The sequence below is a fragment of the Anas platyrhynchos genome, chromosome 21 (genome assembly GCF_047663525.1).
Source record: "Anas platyrhynchos isolate ZD024472 breed Pekin duck chromosome 21, IASCAAS_PekinDuck_T2T, whole genome shotgun sequence".
Taxonomy (NCBI): domain Eukaryota; kingdom Metazoa; phylum Chordata; class Aves; order Anseriformes; family Anatidae; genus Anas; species Anas platyrhynchos.
The window spans coordinates 17,637,769-17,655,555 of record NC_092607.1 but is presented as its reverse complement, the minus strand read 5'-3'; the positions used below and the strand labels follow the sequence as shown (position 1 = coordinate 17,655,555).

Sequence of the window (17,787 nt, the reverse complement as noted above, 5' to 3'; positions counted from 1 at the left end):
CCTGCCCAGCTGAGGACGGGGGGCGCAGGCCAGGCCCCAACCTGCCCCTGGGAGTCCTGCAGCCCTGTCAGCGCCCTGCAGGGACAGTGCCAACGCTTCCCAGTGCTCAGGTCACCAAAAGGACCCGGACTTTGCTCCGGTGTGGGTGACGCAGGAGGGAGGGAGCAGCCCTGGGGTGCTGGCTGGGCACCCGCCAGCTGAACCTGGCCTCTCAGGTGCCGGCACCCGCTGGTGCTGCCCGATCTGTGGGGACAAAAGGGACATTTCCCCCGGGAAGAGAGACATTTCACCTGTGTGCAGGTGGGTACGGAGCTGCCACCGCTGCCAGCCTGCGGTTCTGGGGTCCTGAGCCCCCCACGGCAGGCACAGGGAGGGCCGGGCATGCCACCGGGCGCTTGGCTGCGTGGCCAAACAGACTGTCCTTGATGGGGCAGGACAAAGGTTTTGTTCTTCTCTTCACACTGCAGCCTTGTCCGGCCGTGCTGGCAGCGGCGGCCGTCAGCAGACAGCGCGCCCAGCGCTCCCACACCACCGCTCAGAGGTGGAGTTTCTCCTCCTTTGTCTCCTCCCGGTAAGAAGGAGCAGTCGGTGCGAGGGAGGCGGGTGCTGGGGAAGGGCTTCGGCTTTGGCAGGAGCCTCAGGGGAAGCGGCCAAGGTCTCTCCTGGCCAGGAGAGCCCGCTGCTGCCGGGGGATTGGCCTCCGTGTGCTGAAATCAAGCCCCCCCGTGACAAGCGGCTGTCCCGCAGGAGCAAGCTCTTCATGACGAAAATCCTCCCAGGGAGCGTCCGGAGCAGCTTCGCCTGGGGACAGGGCGGACGACGGTAGCATCGGGGACAAGGACACCTGCTCCCCGCCCCTCCCGGGGCGCGTACTGCAGACCATGGGAAATGGCATGAGCAAGGTAAAGGGAGCGCCGGGGTGCAGCTCTGCAGGGCCGGGCGCTGCAGGACGGGCTTGCAGTGCTGGAGGTGGGAGATGTCGGTCTGCTTCTGGTTGCTCTGCGATGCCGAGCAGCGTTTCGCGTGCCAGGGAGCCTCCCCGCCGATGCTGAAAGCGGCAGCGGGCACGGCTGCTGGAGGAGGTTGTTTTCCTGCAGGCTGAGCAAAATCCGATGAGAAGCAGGCAGAGATGCCGTGCGGAGCTGCAGCTCGGACTTGTCCCCAGCCACTTCTCACAGGGCAGGCCAGGTTTGAACAGCACTGCCGGGTTCACAGCGGAGTGTGGAGGACAGGAGGTCACAGCAACCCCTCCGAGGGAGGGAGGAAACTTTCAACACCTTTAAAGCAAAGGCACGAGATCCCAAGCACACGCCAGCAGCCCTGTTAGACCCTGAGGGTGGTGTGGTGCCACGTCCTGTGCTTGCCAGCTCTGCACAGTGCTCAAGGCTCGACAGAGGGCACGGGCACTATTTCCTGCTTGTCTGAGCTTTTCCCAGGTCACAGGTGAACGGAGACATCTTCTTTATGCTTTAAACATCCCCTCCAACCTAAAACCACTCATTATCTGGGAAAGTTTTCGGTGTTTCAGGCAGAGCTGCAATGGCCCATTTTATTCAGCGAGGAGTGGATCAGAAAGTTACAGGGACAGGAATGTGCCATTATTCATGGCTCAGCGTCCTGCCCCTGGGAGCTGGCCTTGCTAAATGGCTCTGGTGCCATCTCATTTGCCGTGCAGCTGCTGAAAGTTAAAGGCGCCCCGTCGATATAAAATTGATCTAAAATTTAAGGAATCATAAAAAAAGATCTTTAAGCTGTTAGAGCAATAGAAATGTTTCCAAACATGAGCAGTGAGATAAGACATTGTGCAAGCACAACTGTGTTTGTAGAAATCCTCTCTGCTTGCCCAGGTCCCGGCCCACCAAACACGCAGCAGGGAGAAGCTGGAAGTGAACCTGAGCGCACAGAAGTGTGCCCAGGCTGTTAGTCCTCATTTTCCAAGATGGGAAACAGGAAAATACAAAACAGCTAAGGGTAGGAATGGATGCAGGGTGTCTCACTTCTGTAATCTGCAGTGCTGTTAATAGAGGCATTGTCAAGTAATTATCTTTTCATCACAAGAAGTGAAGTTTTGCAAGGCAATTCCATTCAAGGCACAGTGTTCAGAGCAATCTGTCCCAGGCCTGTTAGAAACGGGCTCCCCATGGAGCACAGGGAGCAGAGCAGAGCTGGGAACGTGTCATCACTCCCCACCCTGCCAGCGCTGGCCAAGGCTGTCCTGGGTCACGTTCTCCAGGTTCCCTGGGTCTGCTGCTTCCTCGTGCCTCCAACAGCAGGAGGAGCACAGGTCAGGGGCGGTCCGAGGCTGCCTTAAGGCGTACGCAGCGTGCTGAGCCCAGATAAAAATAGATAATGAGCAAAAGGAGCAATAAGAAATCGCTAAAGAAATTGAGAGTGAAATTGATAAGGGAGCAATAAGAGAGACCTGGCAGCCTTCCCGTGCCTGCAAGGGCCTGGAGCATGAGGCAGGAAGGCAGAACGGGGCTGCCACTGGTGTGGCCAAAGATCAGCTGGGCTGGATGTCAGGCACTGAGCTGCGCTGCTGCAGGCCTGGAGGCAGCGAGGTGACAGCGGACAGGTCATTCAGCCATTCTTGGTGGCAGCACTTATGCCTTTCCAGCTGAGGCTGGGCTCACCAGAGTGGTGAATGCTGCTGGTTCCCTTTGTGTGCTTCGTCCTGGCCTCTGCTGTGCTCAGGCAGAGGTGGTGGCAGGGGCAGGTTGGCACGAGGAGCCCCAGCACAGTGGGTACCAGGGACTGTGTTAGCTGCTGACGGACTGACACCTCTTCTCTGTGTCCTGCAGATCCTCCCCGGCCTTTACCTGGGAAACTTCATCGGTAAGCAGAGCCCCACGCCGCGGAGGAGTCCTTGAGCTGGGCAGCTCTGTCTGCCCCAACCCCACAGGCTCGTGCTGCACGGGTGGGCTGAGCTCAGAGGGTCAGCAGCAGCCACGTCAGGAAGGTTTAGGGGCTCCAGGGTGTGTGAGTGCATGATGCTTCCTCTTGCAGCTGAGGGATAAAAGCTGCTCTCCTGTTGCACTCCCATCATTCGGGTTTGTTTGAGCCCTGCTCAGGATGTCCCTTTACCTAGCAGATGGGCCAGCTCCTCCCTCAGCACTGCCTTCCTCTGCCTCCTCTTCCCATCTCCAGCCTTGCTTTGCTTTCCTGGAGTGGGGAAGAATCAGGAGCTCAGGCCTGGGCAGGTGCAGGTGCTGAGCCTGTAAACTAAATATTGTGGAGAGAAGCAGCAGAGAGCTGGAGCTAACTGGATAGGATGATGCCTCACCATCCTGGAATGAGGTTTCCTCTGCTACATGGGCGTGCAGTTTGTGTGAGCAACAGCAAGAAGCTCTGCCCTTGCTTTGCTTGCCTGATTTCTCCTTAATAGCTTTCCTGAGATCTCAGGAGACTGGAGGAAGAAGCTGAGCAGGGCCATGACCTTGTCAGGAAAGACCCAGCAGCACCTGGGCAGACGCTGTGACACCAACCAGAGCAGGGAAAGGTTGGAACCGAAAGCCCTCCTGAAAGCCTCGGCCTCCCCCATGTTTTAGCAGCGAGTAGGAGGGGGCTGCACATGCTGGGGTGTTTCTCCCAGAGGCTGAGTCGCCCTTCTCGCACCGAATCACTGTTTTAATAGGTTTTCACTGTCAGTCATTCATGACTAAGGACTGGCATCTGCCATGAAAAACCAGCATTTATCAGAGCTCCTGCCTCCCTAACGGCTCTTTTGACAGTTTGATTCCTGCTCTAAGTGCTGAGAACATTTGAAAACACTGGCATGAATTGCTAAGAAAATGTCATTAGAACCAGCGTGACAGCCCTGGCTGGCAGCAGCCTGGCCAGAGCACGCTCCTCAGCATTGGAAGGGAAAGTTTCAGGGGTCAGGGCTGGAGGAGCTGCTGCTGGCTGGGTGCTGTTTGGGAGCCCTGTGGGGAGCGCACCCAGGGGTACCCGGCTCCCGAGCCCTTCCCAGAGGTTACTGCAAGCAACCACTGATGTTTTATCTTGGCCTGATGCCACCGAAGCGTTGCTCTACCAAGAAATTCAGGGTGATGACAGAGATTTAAGGCCCGCTAAATTAAGCTCTGACAGCTCATAGAGACATTTTCTCCGACTGAAAGCATTTTCCAGCCGTAGTGAGGCTTTACAATCGTGTCACTAATTGCTGTCATTCTGCCTGCCAGAGCCGGGTGGGGAGGTGACAGCTGATGTACGAGCCCGTGGACAGAGGGTCCGCGCCTCCCTCCCCGCTGCACGCACACACCAGGCACGGACTCTAATGTGAAGCGTGCCTCTTGAGACTCACTTCTATTAAATATTCACATCATGCCATTAGCACATCATGTTTCAGATTCCCGAGCCAAGGTTTCACACCACTCGGAAGTTTAGAAACCCAAAGCTATGAGATGAGAAAATATTAGTACTCATCTCCTGCAGCTTGTGCACGATCAGCTGGTCATGGCATGAAAGGGAAACAGCTACAAAGCTGCTTAGCCAGCAAGATGAGCAGGCTATCCTCACAGCATAATAACTTTGATGCTAGACCAGTGACCAGAATCACAACCAGAGGCTGCTGAAGCATTAGTGCAAAGTAGGTCATTTCCCCAGAAAGCTGAGGGTACTTGATCTCTGTGCATGCAACTGCGGAGGGATGCACGCAGAGCGCTCCAAATGGCAGCTCAGTTGTTTTCTGCAGACCCCTCAGATACTAAAAACGAACTCGGACTCAGCCAAGCTCAATGCTGGTATGAAAAGCTGCAGCTCCGATTCTGCAGCCTGTGAGATGAATCGTTGAGGCTGCAGGAGGTCCCATTTCCACGTCGTGGTTGCACGGGAGAGGTGCGGTCTCAGAGCGCGTTCTTTCCTCCCTGAGCTGGTGGACAAGTAGAGGCAAGTGGGAAGCTGCCTGCTTGCACAAGAGGGTGCTTTCCCATGCAGACGTGAATCCAAGCAGAAGCAGCGAGGTCAAGTGCCTTTGGAGGGAGTAGGTCTCTGTTTTGGTGCCCCCGGGTTTGTGTTCCCAGATTTCCAAGAGGCGTTTGCATATTTGCCTGTGACTGCTCTTCTTCCAAGCGCGTCGATGTGCACAGGAGGGGGGTGTAATGCAGCTGCTCCTCCTGAGCACGGCTTTGCGTGCTGGTTTTTCTGCAGGAGGGTGGTGGATGTGCTTGTGGGAGGAGAAGGGTAAGAAACAACTACGTGCCAATATCTACTTTTATCCTTTAGATGCCAAAGACCTGGAGCAGCTCAGCCGGAACAAGATTACCCACATTGTTTCCATCCATGAATCCCCCCAGCCCTTGCTGCAGGTAAGGTCCCGTGCCTGACGCCAGCATGCAGCCTGCTGCAGCTCTTCCCACGTTGCAGCACCTCCCTTCAGCTCCGAGCATCCCGTGGCACATCCACCTCACCCCAGCAGCAGTCCCAGAGGAGCGAGGCAGCCCCTCTGCTCTGGGAAGTTTGCTGGCTCGTGATCGTAACCTGGCCTTGAATGCTGATGAGAAACAATTTCCAGCTCCCCAGCTTCATCTTATTTTCCCACCCTCTGCCACAAGCTTCCTCTCTCCCTGCTGCCCTCCCCGATGCACGTACCGAGGGGGAGAGCAGCCCCAACCCTGCACAGAGGGAAGCTGTGCTGTGGGAATGAAGCCCGAGGGGAGTGCAGGCGAGCAGATTGCAGGACCCTGGGGGCTGAGTTTCTCCTGTTCTCATGTCTTGCAGGACATCACCTACCTCCGTATTCCCCTGCCAGACACACCAGAGGCCAACATGTGAGTACTTGGTGAGGCCAGCGCCCAGATGGGGGCACGCAGGAGCTCGGTCTTTGCAGGGCAGCCAGTAGGACCCTGAGCCCTTGTGGTGCTGCATCCAGCTCCTCAAATGCAGCAACTGCAGCAGGTCCCAGCCCGGGGCTGAGGTGACAGGCAGCCTGTCTGCAGTGGGATGCAGAGGAGGAGGGAGCGTTCTACCTGGGAGCCTGGGCAGAGCTGCCTGGAGATGGGGGAGAGCTGGCCAGGAGCGCTGGCACAGTCGGAAATGTGAGCAGCCGTAGGCTTTTTCTTGGGAAAATAGCCCTGAGCTGCTTGGGTCTCAGCAGCTGGTGATGGTGTCTGTAAAGCAAGAGGCATTTTATTTTTGTTTGTCTTCAGACACTCAGGGCTGCATCACCTGCAGCCTAAAAATCTGGTTCCACACCTGTAGTCCTTACTCTGTGCTATTTTTCCTGCTAGCAAGAAGCACTTCAAGGAATGCATCAGTTTTATCCACCAGTGTCGCCTGCATGGAGGGAACTGCCTCGTCCACTGGTAAAACTCCTTTTCTTATGCCCAATGCCACGATCTTCCCAGCACAGCAGGAGGTCTAGCTGCCAGAACCCCTCACTTCAGCCACAAGTGTCTGCCAGGGGTCCCTGTGTCCATGAATCCACTCAGAATCCACCACCAGGCTCAGCTGCAGCCTCCAAACGAGCAGGATTTGGGGAGTCCTGGGGCTGGAGAACTGCTAGAGAGGGGCAGCTTTTTGCTGTCGTTGAGCAAGTGGGGAGAGAGCTGTTTGGGGCAGGCTTCCAGGCAGCAGCTGATACTTTCACTTCCCCAGGGGAGCGGGGTGTATTTATAGGCACTGAGCGAGAGGACCTTGGAAGGGCTTTGGCTTCCCAGAGAGCAAGTTCGCTGAGCAGGGGAACCAAAATAGCTGGAGCACAAGGGGTGGAGGAAGGGGCAGGCACGGGGTCAGGGCAGCAGGCGGGAGGGCACACCACGGGCAGCCTCCCATGTGCTTGTTCCCGTGCCAGCCTGGCCGGGATCTCCCGCAGCACCACCGTCGTCGTCGCCTACGTCATGGCCGTGACGGAGCTGAGCTCTCAGGAGGTGCTCGAGGCCATCAGAAGCGTGCGACCCGTCGCCAACCCCAACCCTGGCTTCAGGCAGCAGCTGGAGGAGTTTGGAAGCAGCGCAGCCCGCAAGGTGGGGACACGAGGGGGACGCAGCCTCTGTCACCTGCACAGCCCCGTGGCTCTGCTCCTCCGTGGGTCTCGGGGCAGGAACGGAGCCCAGGGGCACCAGACTCCTTCCCTGTGCCCCTTGCTTGCAGGCTTGGTTTCACACTTCAAAATAAGCACGCTGGGATCTTCTTCTTTCCCCAGATCCGCAGGCACCTGAGGCAGAGGTATGGGTCATCCCCTTTCAATGACGAGGAAGAAATCAAGGCCCTGCTGCCGGTGGGGAGAGGAGCACCCAGAGCAGAGGGAGCTCGGCAAGGACTGGTACCGAGAGCCAGGGACATGAAGAGCACCGCTCCCTTTCTGCTGCGGGTGAAGAGGACGTTCTCCTGCATCCCGGCTTGTCTGAAGTGATGGCAGCCAGGGAGGGAGAGCAGCAGAAATCACCTAATAACAGCCTGGTAAAAAACTAAGCTGCAGCAGCGCTGGCCTGGAGGGGAAGCGCTGTGCCGCAGAGCCACCCACAAGCACAGCTCCTTCTCCTCTCCGGGTTCAAGCGTGCCATCTTCTGTCCTGGCTTTCAGCTATCGGGGGAGGGATTCATTTGCACTGCTGCGCTCTGCAGAGCACTGCGGGGGTCAGCCCCTTCGTGCCTGGTGTGGGAGGACATCTGGTGAAAGCAGATGACGGTCCCCAGCTCACCGTGGGCTCTGGCTCTGGGCAGAGCCACAGACAGGGCTTCCCAGCCACCAGGTGATGCTGGCAGCAGCTTTAGCACTTCAGTACCAGCTGCATGGGCCTCAGGGGCGCACACGGGGTGCAAGGAGAGCTTGCTGACCCCTTGGGGCAGATTTCCCACCAGCAGCAGCAGCAGCAGCAAGCTTCCAGAGCCGAGGTGGCTGCGGGGCAGGGGGCACGCGGGTGCCCCCGGCGCTCCGGGCCAACCAAGCACAAGCCCCGAGCAAGCAGCGCAGCTTTAGGAGTTCATCGCAGCCCATTCCCACCGGTACCAGGGCACAATCTTCAAAGGGTGGGAAATAAATGTTTAACCTAGCCAGACCTCACTAAAGCGGAGCCTTAAGCCATTTTGCTTAAAGACTTTCTATGTCCTCGTGGTAATAAACGTTTCTTCTCTGCAGCCTGCCTGGGACGTGGATTGACTCGTGGGTGGTGGCTGGGTCACAACGGGGGCGCTGGGGCAGGAAAATCCTGGCATGGGGAGAGTCCAAAACCCATGGGCAGCACAGGGAAGGGGTGCAGCAGGTGGTGACACCAGTACAGAGGCTACAAGGAGGCAAGAGCTCCCTGCCCTCCACCCACCCAGCCTCACTTCCCAGCCCACATTTGCTGGGGGCTTGAGGCCCCGCAGTTACAACCCCACAGCAATGTTTTGGGAACTCCACGTGCAAACAGCACCGGCCATGCCCCAGCAGCATTGCCCTTGGTGGGAAGCCACCCCTGCCACCCCACAGGAGAGCCACTGGGAGCAAACTGCAGGGTACTCACGTGGATCCTGTTCTGCTGCAGCCTCTTCAATGCCTTCAGCTGGATCCTGCTGGGATCCTGCGGGGAGGCTGGGTGGTGCAAACCCCATTCCTCCCCAGCCCCATCCTGCTGACACCTTGTAGAGCAGCACTCACAGGTGGGGATGATGCTGCCCAGCTGGGCCATCAGCATCCCCCTGCGGGCACAGGTCCCTGGGGGCTCCCTCATCCCTGCTGACCCCTTTTCCTTCCCCTTTTCCTAACGGGGACAGCGTTCCTCCCCCCAGCCAGAAAGGGAGATTTGAGCCGTGCTCTGAGTACCAGACGCAGGCTCCCAGGGGGGAAGGAGCTGCCGGGGAGCGGGGATGGCCTCTGCCCTGGGTGCTTTCAGGAGACAGCACAGTCGGACAGGACGTGGCCATCAATAATTAATGATTGCTCATTTACTGCTGCCTGATGGCTCTGGCTGAAGGCAGGCAGCTGCCGGGTGTCCCCAGGGCCCCTCTGCACCTGTGGGCACTGCGCGGGGCGCACGGGGCTGTGCGGGGAGCAAGGAGGGGCAGCAGGCAGAGGGGCTTTGCCCCTGCTTTTTGGGGGTGTGTGCCAAGCAGCACTGCAGCTTTTGGCACCCCAAACTTCCCATCTTGTTTTCCTTAGGATAACTCAGCATCATCCCCCTCTCCTCTCAGCCCTGCCAGCCCTGGCTGCTTCCCTGCTCCTGGCACCAAGCGAGGTGCTGCAGGGGGGCTCCAGCCCTGGCCCCCAACGTGCTCCCCCTGCACAGCCGAGCCCTCCTGCCAGCCCCCTGCTGGGACACGCCGCACAGAGGTGTTTACACGCAGCATTTCCTGGTTCACGCTATAAACCCACACCAAGGCTGTGTGCAGAGCAATGGCATCTCCAGGCCCAGCTCCGCCGCACGGCAAAAACATATTTATTTTGGCAGATCCGGTGTGCACAATTGGAAAAAAACAGGTAAGGGCAGGGTTAGCTGCGAGTTAATGTTTGACTGCCTTTGAAGCGCATTTCAGCCTGCAAAGTGTAAGGGTTAAGCAGCTTCACCTTCCCTGTGCAGGGAGCAGAACAGCCGGGAAAATGCTTCTGAGCATCTCCCCTGATGGCAGGGTAATTACCTCCCTCTGGTCCTGCATGTCACCACCTCTTAGGAGAGAATTTCCCAGCTGATCAAGGCTTATCCAGCCGGGCTTTGTGTGGCTGAGGAGTTGGTGGGCTTGGACTAGCTCCTGGGCTTGGGGCTAATCCGTGCAAGCCACTGAGATGAGGCTGTGCAACAGCCCCTTGGCATCGCCTCGTCTCCCAAGGCACAAAGGGGAGATGCAAATCCCCCTTCCCTCAGTCCCAGGCCCTTTTCCTGGTAGAAAGCACCCGAATTACCCCAGCCAGGGGGCTGGAGAGGGCCAGGGCACTGCCCCTGCTCTGCTGCTCCTGGCAGAGGCCAGCACTGGGGGTGCAGTGTGGGGTCGGGGGCCAGGACAGGGCTGGCGCTCAGCCCGTGCGTCAGAGCCGCCGGTGGAAATCCCCTGCTGGCTGGCGCAGAGACCAGCACGGCTTCCTGCGCCGCTCAGCATCCCCTCCCCGTGTCCCCAAAACGCTGGCCTGGCCAGAGGAGCACCGAGCTGGGGCTGGCGGGTTCTACCTGGTACCCCAGCCCCCTCCCCAAAATCGCAACCCGAAGCGCTCGGCACCGCTGCCTCCTCCGGGGTGCAGGCAGGGCTCGGGTTAGCCACAGCCCTGAGCGCACAGGGGCAGGGCAGGCAGGGCAGGCAGGGCAGGAAGGACTTGCTCTTGCAGTGGGGAGGCCAAAGGCAGGCTCAGTGAGCAGAAAAACCCTGCCAGCGTGGCCGGTTCGCACAGCCCCACGTGCTCTGTGCCATGGGGCCGTGTCCCCGTCCCCACACCCTGCGGGGAAACCCGGGGCTGGGCGCAGGCAGCAGGGGGAGGCCGGAGCCTGGCACAGTGTCACCGCTTATTCATTTCGAGGATTTCAAGCTCAGAGCAGCCTGCTGGCTCTCGGGAGCCTTGTCTGCTTCCTAGCCAAGAGGCAACTTAATCTGACTCACAACTGGAGAGGAAACCCACCCGGGCAGCGGGGATGGAGGAGCTGCAGAGGTGGCCGCAGCCCCGGGCACGCTGCCCCCCAGCCTGCCCACACGGCTGCCAAACCGGGGTGGGCTGGGGGGGCTGGGGGCGAAGCAGGGGGAGATCCCCCTGAAAGAATTTTAGTAGATAAGATGGGCTCACGAAGCCGAAGGAATTTCAGTAAATAAGCCAGGCTGAGGGACAGGTACCGTGTCTTCCCCTACCTATTGTGCAAAGAAACTGAAACAGGAAATTCTGAGATTTCTCATGAAAAACAGTTCCTGATAGAAACAGGAAACGCATTTCCAGAACCAACTGAAACCGAATCTGCAGTTCAAGCAGAAGCTGAGGAGCTAATGAGTCTGCGCCGAGACGAGAGGTCAGCCAGTGGTGACGAGGAGGACTCGCTCATCTTCATCCCCACGACCCCCGGCGACCACTACCAGGAAGCGCTGCGCAGGCGTGGATAGGAGGAATTGGTGAAAATGAGTCCCTGGAATTAATTTTAATACAAAGTGGGGATAAGTCATGAGTATGTACAGGTGTCTTGAGAAGCTTCATGCCTGTCACTCTTCTCCACAACCAAGGCAAGTGCCGCGTTGGGGCACACACAACTTTGGTGGGACCCCCCCAGTGCTGAATAAACGTTATGTATTTTACAGCCTTACTGACCGTGGAGTTTGCTTTCCACACGCCACCCCTTCCCCTTCCCATGGGGTGGCTGAGCCAGGCTCCTGGCCGCAGGGAGGGCCAGGCCCCACTACGGGCAGTGGGGAGCAATGCTCGGGAGCCACCTGGGGGCAAAGGGGCTGTGTGGGGCCATGTGCCCCCGCTCATCCTACCCACAAGAGCAAAAAGCCCCCGCGAGGCTGCACGAGCTCAGCAAGAGGCACGGTGGCCACGAGCAATGCGCCCACCCATGGGGCCACCGGTGCCAGGAGCCCCCGGGGAAGCTTGGGCACAGGATGGGCCAAGCCCCTCCATCCCCGTTCCCATCCTGCTTCCCTCGGTGCCCCCCGGTTCTTCCCAGTCCCCCCCGGCTCATCCCCGGGCCGGGAGAGGGGCGACCCCGGGGGCAGCGTGGGGAGCCCCGAGGGGGCGCGGGGAGGTGCCCAGGTGCCCCGGGGGCGGTGGGTAGGGCTCCCCGCAGCACAGAGCCCCCAGGCACGGTCCCCTCGGGGGGGGGGTCCCCGGTGCCCACCGGTGCCCTCGGTTCCCCCCCCACCCCTCCCCGGGGCCGGGATCCCGGCGGCGCTGCGGAGGAACCGAAAGCGGCGTCCGGGAAAACGAAAGCGAAAGTCCCCGACGCGCCTTCGCTTTCGCCTCCCCGGCGCGCTCCCGAGGGCACCGCGGGGCAGGGCCGGACGCGGGGCTCGGGGCGCGATGGCGGAGCCGGGGTCGCCCATGAGGCTGAAGGAGTGGCTGATTGCCCAAATCGACAGCGGCCGCTACCCGGGGCTGCGCTGGGAGGACGGCCGCAGGACGCTGTTCCGCATCCCCTGGAAGCACGCGGCCAAGCAGGACTACCGGCAGCAGCAGGACGCGGCGCTCTTCAGGGTACGGACCCCCCCCGGACACCCCCCGGGCATCCCCGGTTCTGCACCCCAAAGGGCTCCCCCTGCTCCCCGCCGCTCCCTGCCCCACGGTTTTGACCCCCCCTGGCCGCCCAGCTCAGCCTCGAGGGCTCCCACGCGTGGGTTCCCCCCTCCCCAATCCTCCCCCTCCATCCCCTTCAGCCCGGTGAGCGGGGCTGGGGGCTGGGGTCTGGGCAGCCCCTGCAGCACCGAGCCCACCCCCCCCAAACCCCCCCTGCCCGCAGGCTTGGGCCGTGTACAAGGGGAAGTACCACGAGGGCACGGACAAGGCCGACCCGTCCACCTGGAAGACGCGGCTGCGCTGCGCCCTCAACAAGAGCACCGACTTCCAGGAGGTGCCCGAGCGCAGCCAGCTCGACATCTCCGAGCCCTACAAGGTGTACCAGATCGTCTCCGACGGCGCCCGCGACGCAGGTACTGCCCCGACACCTGCTGCCTGCTCAGCCTCGGGGCTCACACCCAGTGCCAGCCCCGTATCCCGTGGGCATCGCCGCCCGGGACCCTTCCTCCCTGCTCCTCTTCCTCCCCACTCCTCTTTCTCCCCGCTCCTCCGCGATGCCCTGGGCTGTTCTCAGGCAAAGCCCTTCCCGAGGCTGTGCCCTGGCTGCCCGCTGTGGGTCGGGGCTGGGTTTGCTTTCCCTGGGGAGCCAGCACCTCCCCGGGGTCCGTTCCTGCTGTCTGTGGGGCTCAGGGTTTTTTTTTCCTCGCTCCCCACAGAGAACGATGGTGGCCCGCAGCCCCCAGCCGGCGAGGACCCGCAGGTGAGCCAGCCCCCACCTAAAAGTGTGCTGTGTGGGGGGGTCCAGAGCTGGCTCAGGTGCCCCCCGCTGCCAGCCTGGCCCTCACCACCGCCTCTCTTGTCCCCAGGGTCGTGCTGTGGGGAGCCCGGCCGAAGAGGGCGTGCGGGGCGCCGGGGGGTCCTGCCACGCGGCTGCGCTCCCCCTGCTCTCTGCCCACCCGGCTGAGCGAGGTGAGAAAAGAGCCCTGGGGGTGGTGGGGGCACGCAGGATGGGGCTGGGGCAGGAGGGGATCGCTGCCCCCCCGGAGGCACCCCGCTTCCCAGAGCCTTGGGACCGTGGGAATGGAGAGCGAGGCTGGGGCTCCCCCCCCGTGCATCCCAAAACGAAGCTGCGTGGTTGCGCACTGAGGGGATTTAACGAGGTGCAGCAGCTGTGGGAAGCCCCCACCAACCCTGGGGGCTGGGGTTGGGACAGGACCCCCTTGGGGACAGCTGCCCACGTCCCTCTGGCATCTCCATCCCGACCCAGGGTACCACATACGGGGAGCCTTCTACGGCTGGAACCCGACCCACGGCCACTTCCTCCCCAGACCCCCGTCCTACCTCCCCGTCGAGGACGTCAACCACTCAGGTAGGAGCTGCCCTGACCGGGCTGCAGCCCCCGGTGTCCCCCCAACCTTGTGCTGACCCCCCCCCTCGCCCTGCACCGCAGACTGCTGGCTCCACGTCCGCCTCTACTACTGCGACGTGCTGGTGAAGGAGCTCACCACCCGCACGGCCGAGGGCTGCCGCATCGCCTCCCGCGCCGAGCCGGCCGAAAGCGAGCGCCTCTACGGCCCCTCGTGCATGGAGCAGATCGAATTCCCCCCACCGCGGGCTCTGGGAGGCAGCAGCCGGGTGGCTGGCGTGACCGAGGTGCTGGAGAGGCTCCTGCCCCACCTGGAGCGCGGGGTCCTGCTGTGGGTGGCCCCCGAGGGGGTCTTCATGAAGCGCCAGTGCCAGGGCAGGGTGTACTGGAACGGGCCGCTGGCACCGCACCGGGACTGGCCCAACAAACTGGAGAGGGAGAAGACCTACAAGCTGCTGGACACGCAGCAGTTCCTGCAGCGTAAGTGCCCGCAGCCCCCTGCCACCCTCGGGGTGACCTCCAGCCCCCCCCCAGGGTGTTGGGGACAGGTCCCATCCCCTGGCACAGCGTCGGGGGGGGGGACCCAATGCGAGCGGCCGGTGTCTTGCAGAGCTGCGGAGGTACCTGAGCCAGGGGCAGCCGGCGCCGCAGTACCAGATCCACCTGTGTTTCGGCGAGGAGTACCCCACCAGCGCCAGCCACCACTTCCAGAAGCTCATCATGGCCCACGTGAGTCCCTGCGGGGGTGGCGCTCGCCAAAACCATGAGCTGGGGGGAAGGGGTTTCGGGGGGCAGACCCCATCCTCCCGGTGGCTCTGTGCCTCCGCAGGTGGAGCCGGTGTTTGCGCGGGAGCTCTTCCATCACGCCCAGCGCATCGGCCCCACGCTGCTGCGCGACTGCCCCCAGCCCTGTGCCCCCGGCGCTCCCGGCCACATCGTCCATGTCCTCCAGCAGCTCTGCCAGCCCTGAGCGGGGCAGCCGAGGCGCGACGAAGCCTCCACCGTGCTCACGGCTGCGGGGAAAGGTGCTCAGCCTCCCCGCGGCTGCGCTCCGACCCTGGGGACGAGCAGCCTCCAAGCAGCGATGGCGCAAGCGGCCGTGTGCAGGGCACTTGGTGCAGCGGGGACGGAGGTGGGTGGATGCTGGAAGGAGCAGGAGCCGTGGTTTTTTCCCAAGAACTGCTGGGAACCATCTGGGGGGGGTGGCTGGGTGCTTGTTGGGCGCGCAGGGCAGCGATCCGGGCTGGCGGGGGGACAGGGACAGGCAGCTCCGTCCTTGTGCTTGGCACCGCGGGGCCGCGCTGTTTGTGGTGTGCAGGAATAAAAGTTGTGTTTCCTACTGCGGCGTGGGGCTGGGGCCGTGCCAGCAGCACCGCGGGGTGCCGGGACGAGGCGGGTGCGGGCAGCAGGGGGAGCTGAGCCGGGCACAGCCTCGCGGCGCAGGGCAGCGGGAGCTGAGCACCCCGCGGGGAGCCACGCGCCCTCGACACCCGTCCTGCCCTCTGGTTCTGGCCCCATGGTGTGGCCGCAGCAGAGGCAAGGTGCCCGTTAGCTGCCCTTGCAGCGTGGCACCGTGTCCCAAAAACACGTGCCTCAGTTTCCCCTGGTGCTGGGTGAGGAGCGGGGGTTGCGGCGCACCCTGGAGGCGATGTCCCCAAGCAGCTGGGCACGGTGCAGGGACACGGCGTGGCACGGGGACCTGGTGCGCAGCGGGGATCCCACACACTGCAGGGATCCCACACACTGCAGGGATCCCGCACCACCCCAGGAGGCAGCCGGGGAGCCGAGGTGCAGCTCAGCCCCATCCTGCACGCTGCAGCCCCCGCACCCCACCAGCATCAGCTCCCCAGGGGAGCAGCGTCCGGGCAGGATGAGCCCCAGACCCTGGGAACCTCCTGTGGGAAGAGGGTTTGGGGCAGCGGGGCCATGCCCTGGGGAGGCCGTGGCGGTGCCAACGCGTGGCCGCTGGCTCCTGGCCGCAGGGCTGGCCCTGGCGGCGCGTCCGGCCGCAGAGCCCGGCGCTGGACGATGGGGCCCCCGCTCCGCCCTGGGCGGCCCCGCGGTCCCGGAGAGGAGGGGCCCGCCGCCCCCTCGCCGGCAGGGCGCGGGAGGCTGGGCTGCTGCGGGGTTTTAACGGGCTCGGCCGGAGCCGGACGGCAGAAGCAGGAGCAGCAGCAGCAGCGGGACGGCCACGGCCGGGCGGGAGGATGCAGCCGGACATCCCCGTGGGCAGCGCGGCTCTGCGCGGCCGGCCGGCCACCGACGGCTCTTTCCCCGGTCCCTCTCCGCCGGTTGTCCCCGAGGCCACCAAGCCGCCCTACAGCTACATCGCCCTGATCACCATGGCCATCCAGAGCACGCCGGAGAAGCGCATCACGCTGAGCGGCATCTACCGCTACATCATGGGGCGCTTCACCTTCTACCGCGACAACAAGCAGGGCTGGCAGAACAGCATCCGCCACAACCTCTCGCTCAACGAGTGCTTCGTCAAGGTGCCCCGCGACGACAAGAAGCCCGGCAAGGGCAACTACTGGACGCTGGACCCCGACTGCTACAACATGTTCGAGAACGGCAGCTTCTTGCGCCGACGCCGACGCTTCACCAGGAAGAGGGGGCTCCGCGACGCACCAGGTGCCGAGGGGGACGAGGGGCGCAAAAAGCTCCCCAAACCCCGCTCGCGGGGGCCGCCCGCTGCCCTGCCGAGTGAGGAGGGGAAGGCGGAGGGCGGATTCGCCTCGCCGGTGGCCGCCGGGCGCCTGCTGGGCCCCCCCGAGCTGGCCGAGGGTGCTGGCGGAGGGGTGCCGGGGTGCCCTGAGCCCTGCGCCCGGCGGCCCCCCCCTGGGGCCAGGCAGCCCTGCCTGTACGTGCCGGACGCGCCGCAGCCCAAGGGGCCGTTCTTCGCCAAGGAGCCGTGCTGCCCACCCCCACATGGGGCCCCCCCGGAGAGCCGGCCAGCGGCCCCCCCCCAACCCAAGGAGACTGCCTTTGGGGGGCTCCCGGCGGCTCTGCAGCTGCCCCGGCCAGGTCAGTACCCGGTGCCCGGCGAGCGCCCGGCGCAGCACCGTGCCCTGCTGCCCACCGAGCCCAGGGACCCCGCGCAGGACTCCCCGGCCCCCACCGCGTCCCCCCGGGGCGAGCTGGAGTGCAAGGAGTCGGCGGCCCCCACCTTGGGGCTGGGCCAGCCCTTCGGGCAGGTGCCCCCCATGTTCCCCAGCGCCCTCCTGGGTGCGGGCAAGCCCCCCGCGCCCTGCTTCCTTGACGGCGATGGCTACAAGCAGCCCCCCGTGCCCGTTTTCGGCTCCTTCGGCCGCTCGGGGCACGAGGCTCTGGGTGGCAGCTACCAGTGCCGGGTGCAGGCGCTGAGCTTCTGCGTGAACGAGCGGCCCTGCGGCACGGCGCTGGAGCATCTCCTGGCCACAGCCCCCGCCGCAGCCCCCCCTGCCCCTCGCCAGGCGCCCTTCGGGGCTGCGGGGCCACGGGCGGGCGAGCAGAAGGAGGCGTGGGGCGCGGGGGGCGCGATCCCGCTGCAGGGGGGCAGCGGCTACCCCTTGGGGCTGCCCCACTGCCTGTACCGGACACCCGGCATGTTCTTCTTCGAGTGATGGACTGCTCCCCCCCCAACCCCCCCAGCCTCCCCCCGGCACCGTGCGGGGCTCCAGCGGCGGAATAAAGCACGTTCGCCCACGCTGCCTCTGTCATCTCTGCGCCCTGCTCGGGATGGGGAGCGGGCAGGGGCGCAGTGGGGGCTGCTCTGTTCCCATCCCCCGAGGCCACCCACCACGGCTCCCAACCTCATCGGCAAGGGGCAGGGGGACGTGCTGCCCCCCCAGGAGTGAGCCCCGTGGCCCCACATACCCCGCACTGCTCGCTTGAGCCCGGCTTCACCCCATGCTGCGCGTGTGGCACCAGTGGTGCCGGCCTCGGTGGGGACCCCACCTGGAGAGCCACTGGGGGGGTTGTAGGGGCTCTGTGGGATGGGGCGCAGGTGCTTGGCATGGTGTAGGGGGTATGGGGGACCCTGCAGCTCCCCGAGCAGGGGGTCCTGCAGTGCCAGGGCTGCCCGCGGGCACGGCTGTGGCTGCAATGGGAACGGCCGAGGAAAGCGGCTGCGTCCCGGCAGGATTCCTCCACCCTGAATCATCCCGGGCGGCTGCCGGTGAGGAGGCACCGGCTGAGTCACTGCTCCCACCGACAGGCTGGGCACGGGCTGGGCTCTGCTGGGGTGGGGTGGGATGGGGTGGGGTGGGGTCCCCAAGTAGCCCCGGGGCCAGGACGTAGCCACCAGCCCCTCTCCGTGTGCTGGG

General features: G+C 63.3%; 3 protein-coding genes across 3 annotated transcripts; all 3 read left to right on the top strand.

Annotated features, from left to right (window-relative positions):
* The first annotated feature begins 785 nt into the window (after nucleotides 1-785).
* DUSP15 (dual specificity phosphatase 15) lies at nucleotides 786-8,075 on the top strand. The gene is made up of 7 exons (XM_038166462.2): nucleotides 786-902; nucleotides 2,802-2,835; nucleotides 5,224-5,306; nucleotides 5,719-5,768; nucleotides 6,228-6,302; nucleotides 6,791-6,962; nucleotides 7,142-8,075. The coding sequence occupies exons 1-7, from the start codon at nucleotides 882-884 to the stop codon at nucleotides 7,349-7,351; spliced, it is 645 nt and encodes a 214-aa protein (XP_038022390.1). The 5' UTR covers nucleotides 786-881; the 3' UTR covers nucleotides 7,352-8,075.
* Nucleotides 8,076-11,776: 3,701 nt separating this feature from the next.
* Nucleotides 11,777-14,896, top strand: LOC101796142 (interferon regulatory factor 4). The gene is made up of 8 exons (XM_072026482.1): nucleotides 11,777-12,078; nucleotides 12,341-12,530; nucleotides 12,834-12,877; nucleotides 12,984-13,086; nucleotides 13,385-13,486; nucleotides 13,568-13,963; nucleotides 14,094-14,212; nucleotides 14,313-14,896. The coding sequence occupies exons 1-8, from the start codon at nucleotides 11,905-11,907 to the stop codon at nucleotides 14,451-14,453; spliced, it is 1,269 nt and encodes a 422-aa protein (XP_071882583.1). The 5' UTR covers nucleotides 11,777-11,904; the 3' UTR covers nucleotides 14,454-14,896.
* Nucleotides 14,897-15,550: 654 nt separating this feature from the next.
* Nucleotides 15,551-17,168, top strand: FOXS1 (forkhead box S1). Its single transcript, XM_072026483.1, has one exon. The coding sequence runs from the start codon at nucleotides 15,691-15,693 to the stop codon at nucleotides 17,083-17,085; it is 1,395 nt and encodes a 464-aa protein (XP_071882584.1). The 5' UTR covers nucleotides 15,551-15,690; the 3' UTR covers nucleotides 17,086-17,168.
* The last annotated feature ends 619 nt before the right edge of the window (nucleotides 17,169-17,787 follow it).

Excerpts from the sequence above, each read along its gene's own strand:
- FOXS1 (XM_072026483.1), top strand. The coding sequence starts at position 15,691 with ATGCAGCCGGACATCCCCGTGGGCAGCGCGGCTCTGCGCGGCCGGCCG.
- DUSP15 (XM_038166462.2), top strand. The coding sequence starts at position 882 with ATGGGAAATGGCATGAGCAAG. Across the intron at positions 2,836-5,223 it reads TTACCTGGGAAACTTCATCG|ATGCCAAAGACCTGGAGCAG; the intron begins GTAAGCAGAGCC and ends TTTATCCTTTAG. Across the intron at positions 5,769-6,227 it reads GACACACCAGAGGCCAACAT|CAAGAAGCACTTCAAGGAAT; the intron begins GTGAGTACTTGG and ends TTTTCCTGCTAG.
- LOC101796142 (XM_072026482.1), top strand. The coding sequence starts at position 11,905 with ATGGCGGAGCCGGGGTCGCCCATGAGGCTGAAGGAGTGGCTGATTGCC. Across the intron at positions 13,964-14,093 it reads CACGCAGCAGTTCCTGCAGC|AGCTGCGGAGGTACCTGAGC; the intron begins GTAAGTGCCCGC and ends GGTGTCTTGCAG. Across the intron at positions 14,213-14,312 it reads AGAAGCTCATCATGGCCCAC|GTGGAGCCGGTGTTTGCGCG; the intron begins GTGAGTCCCTGC and ends GTGCCTCCGCAG.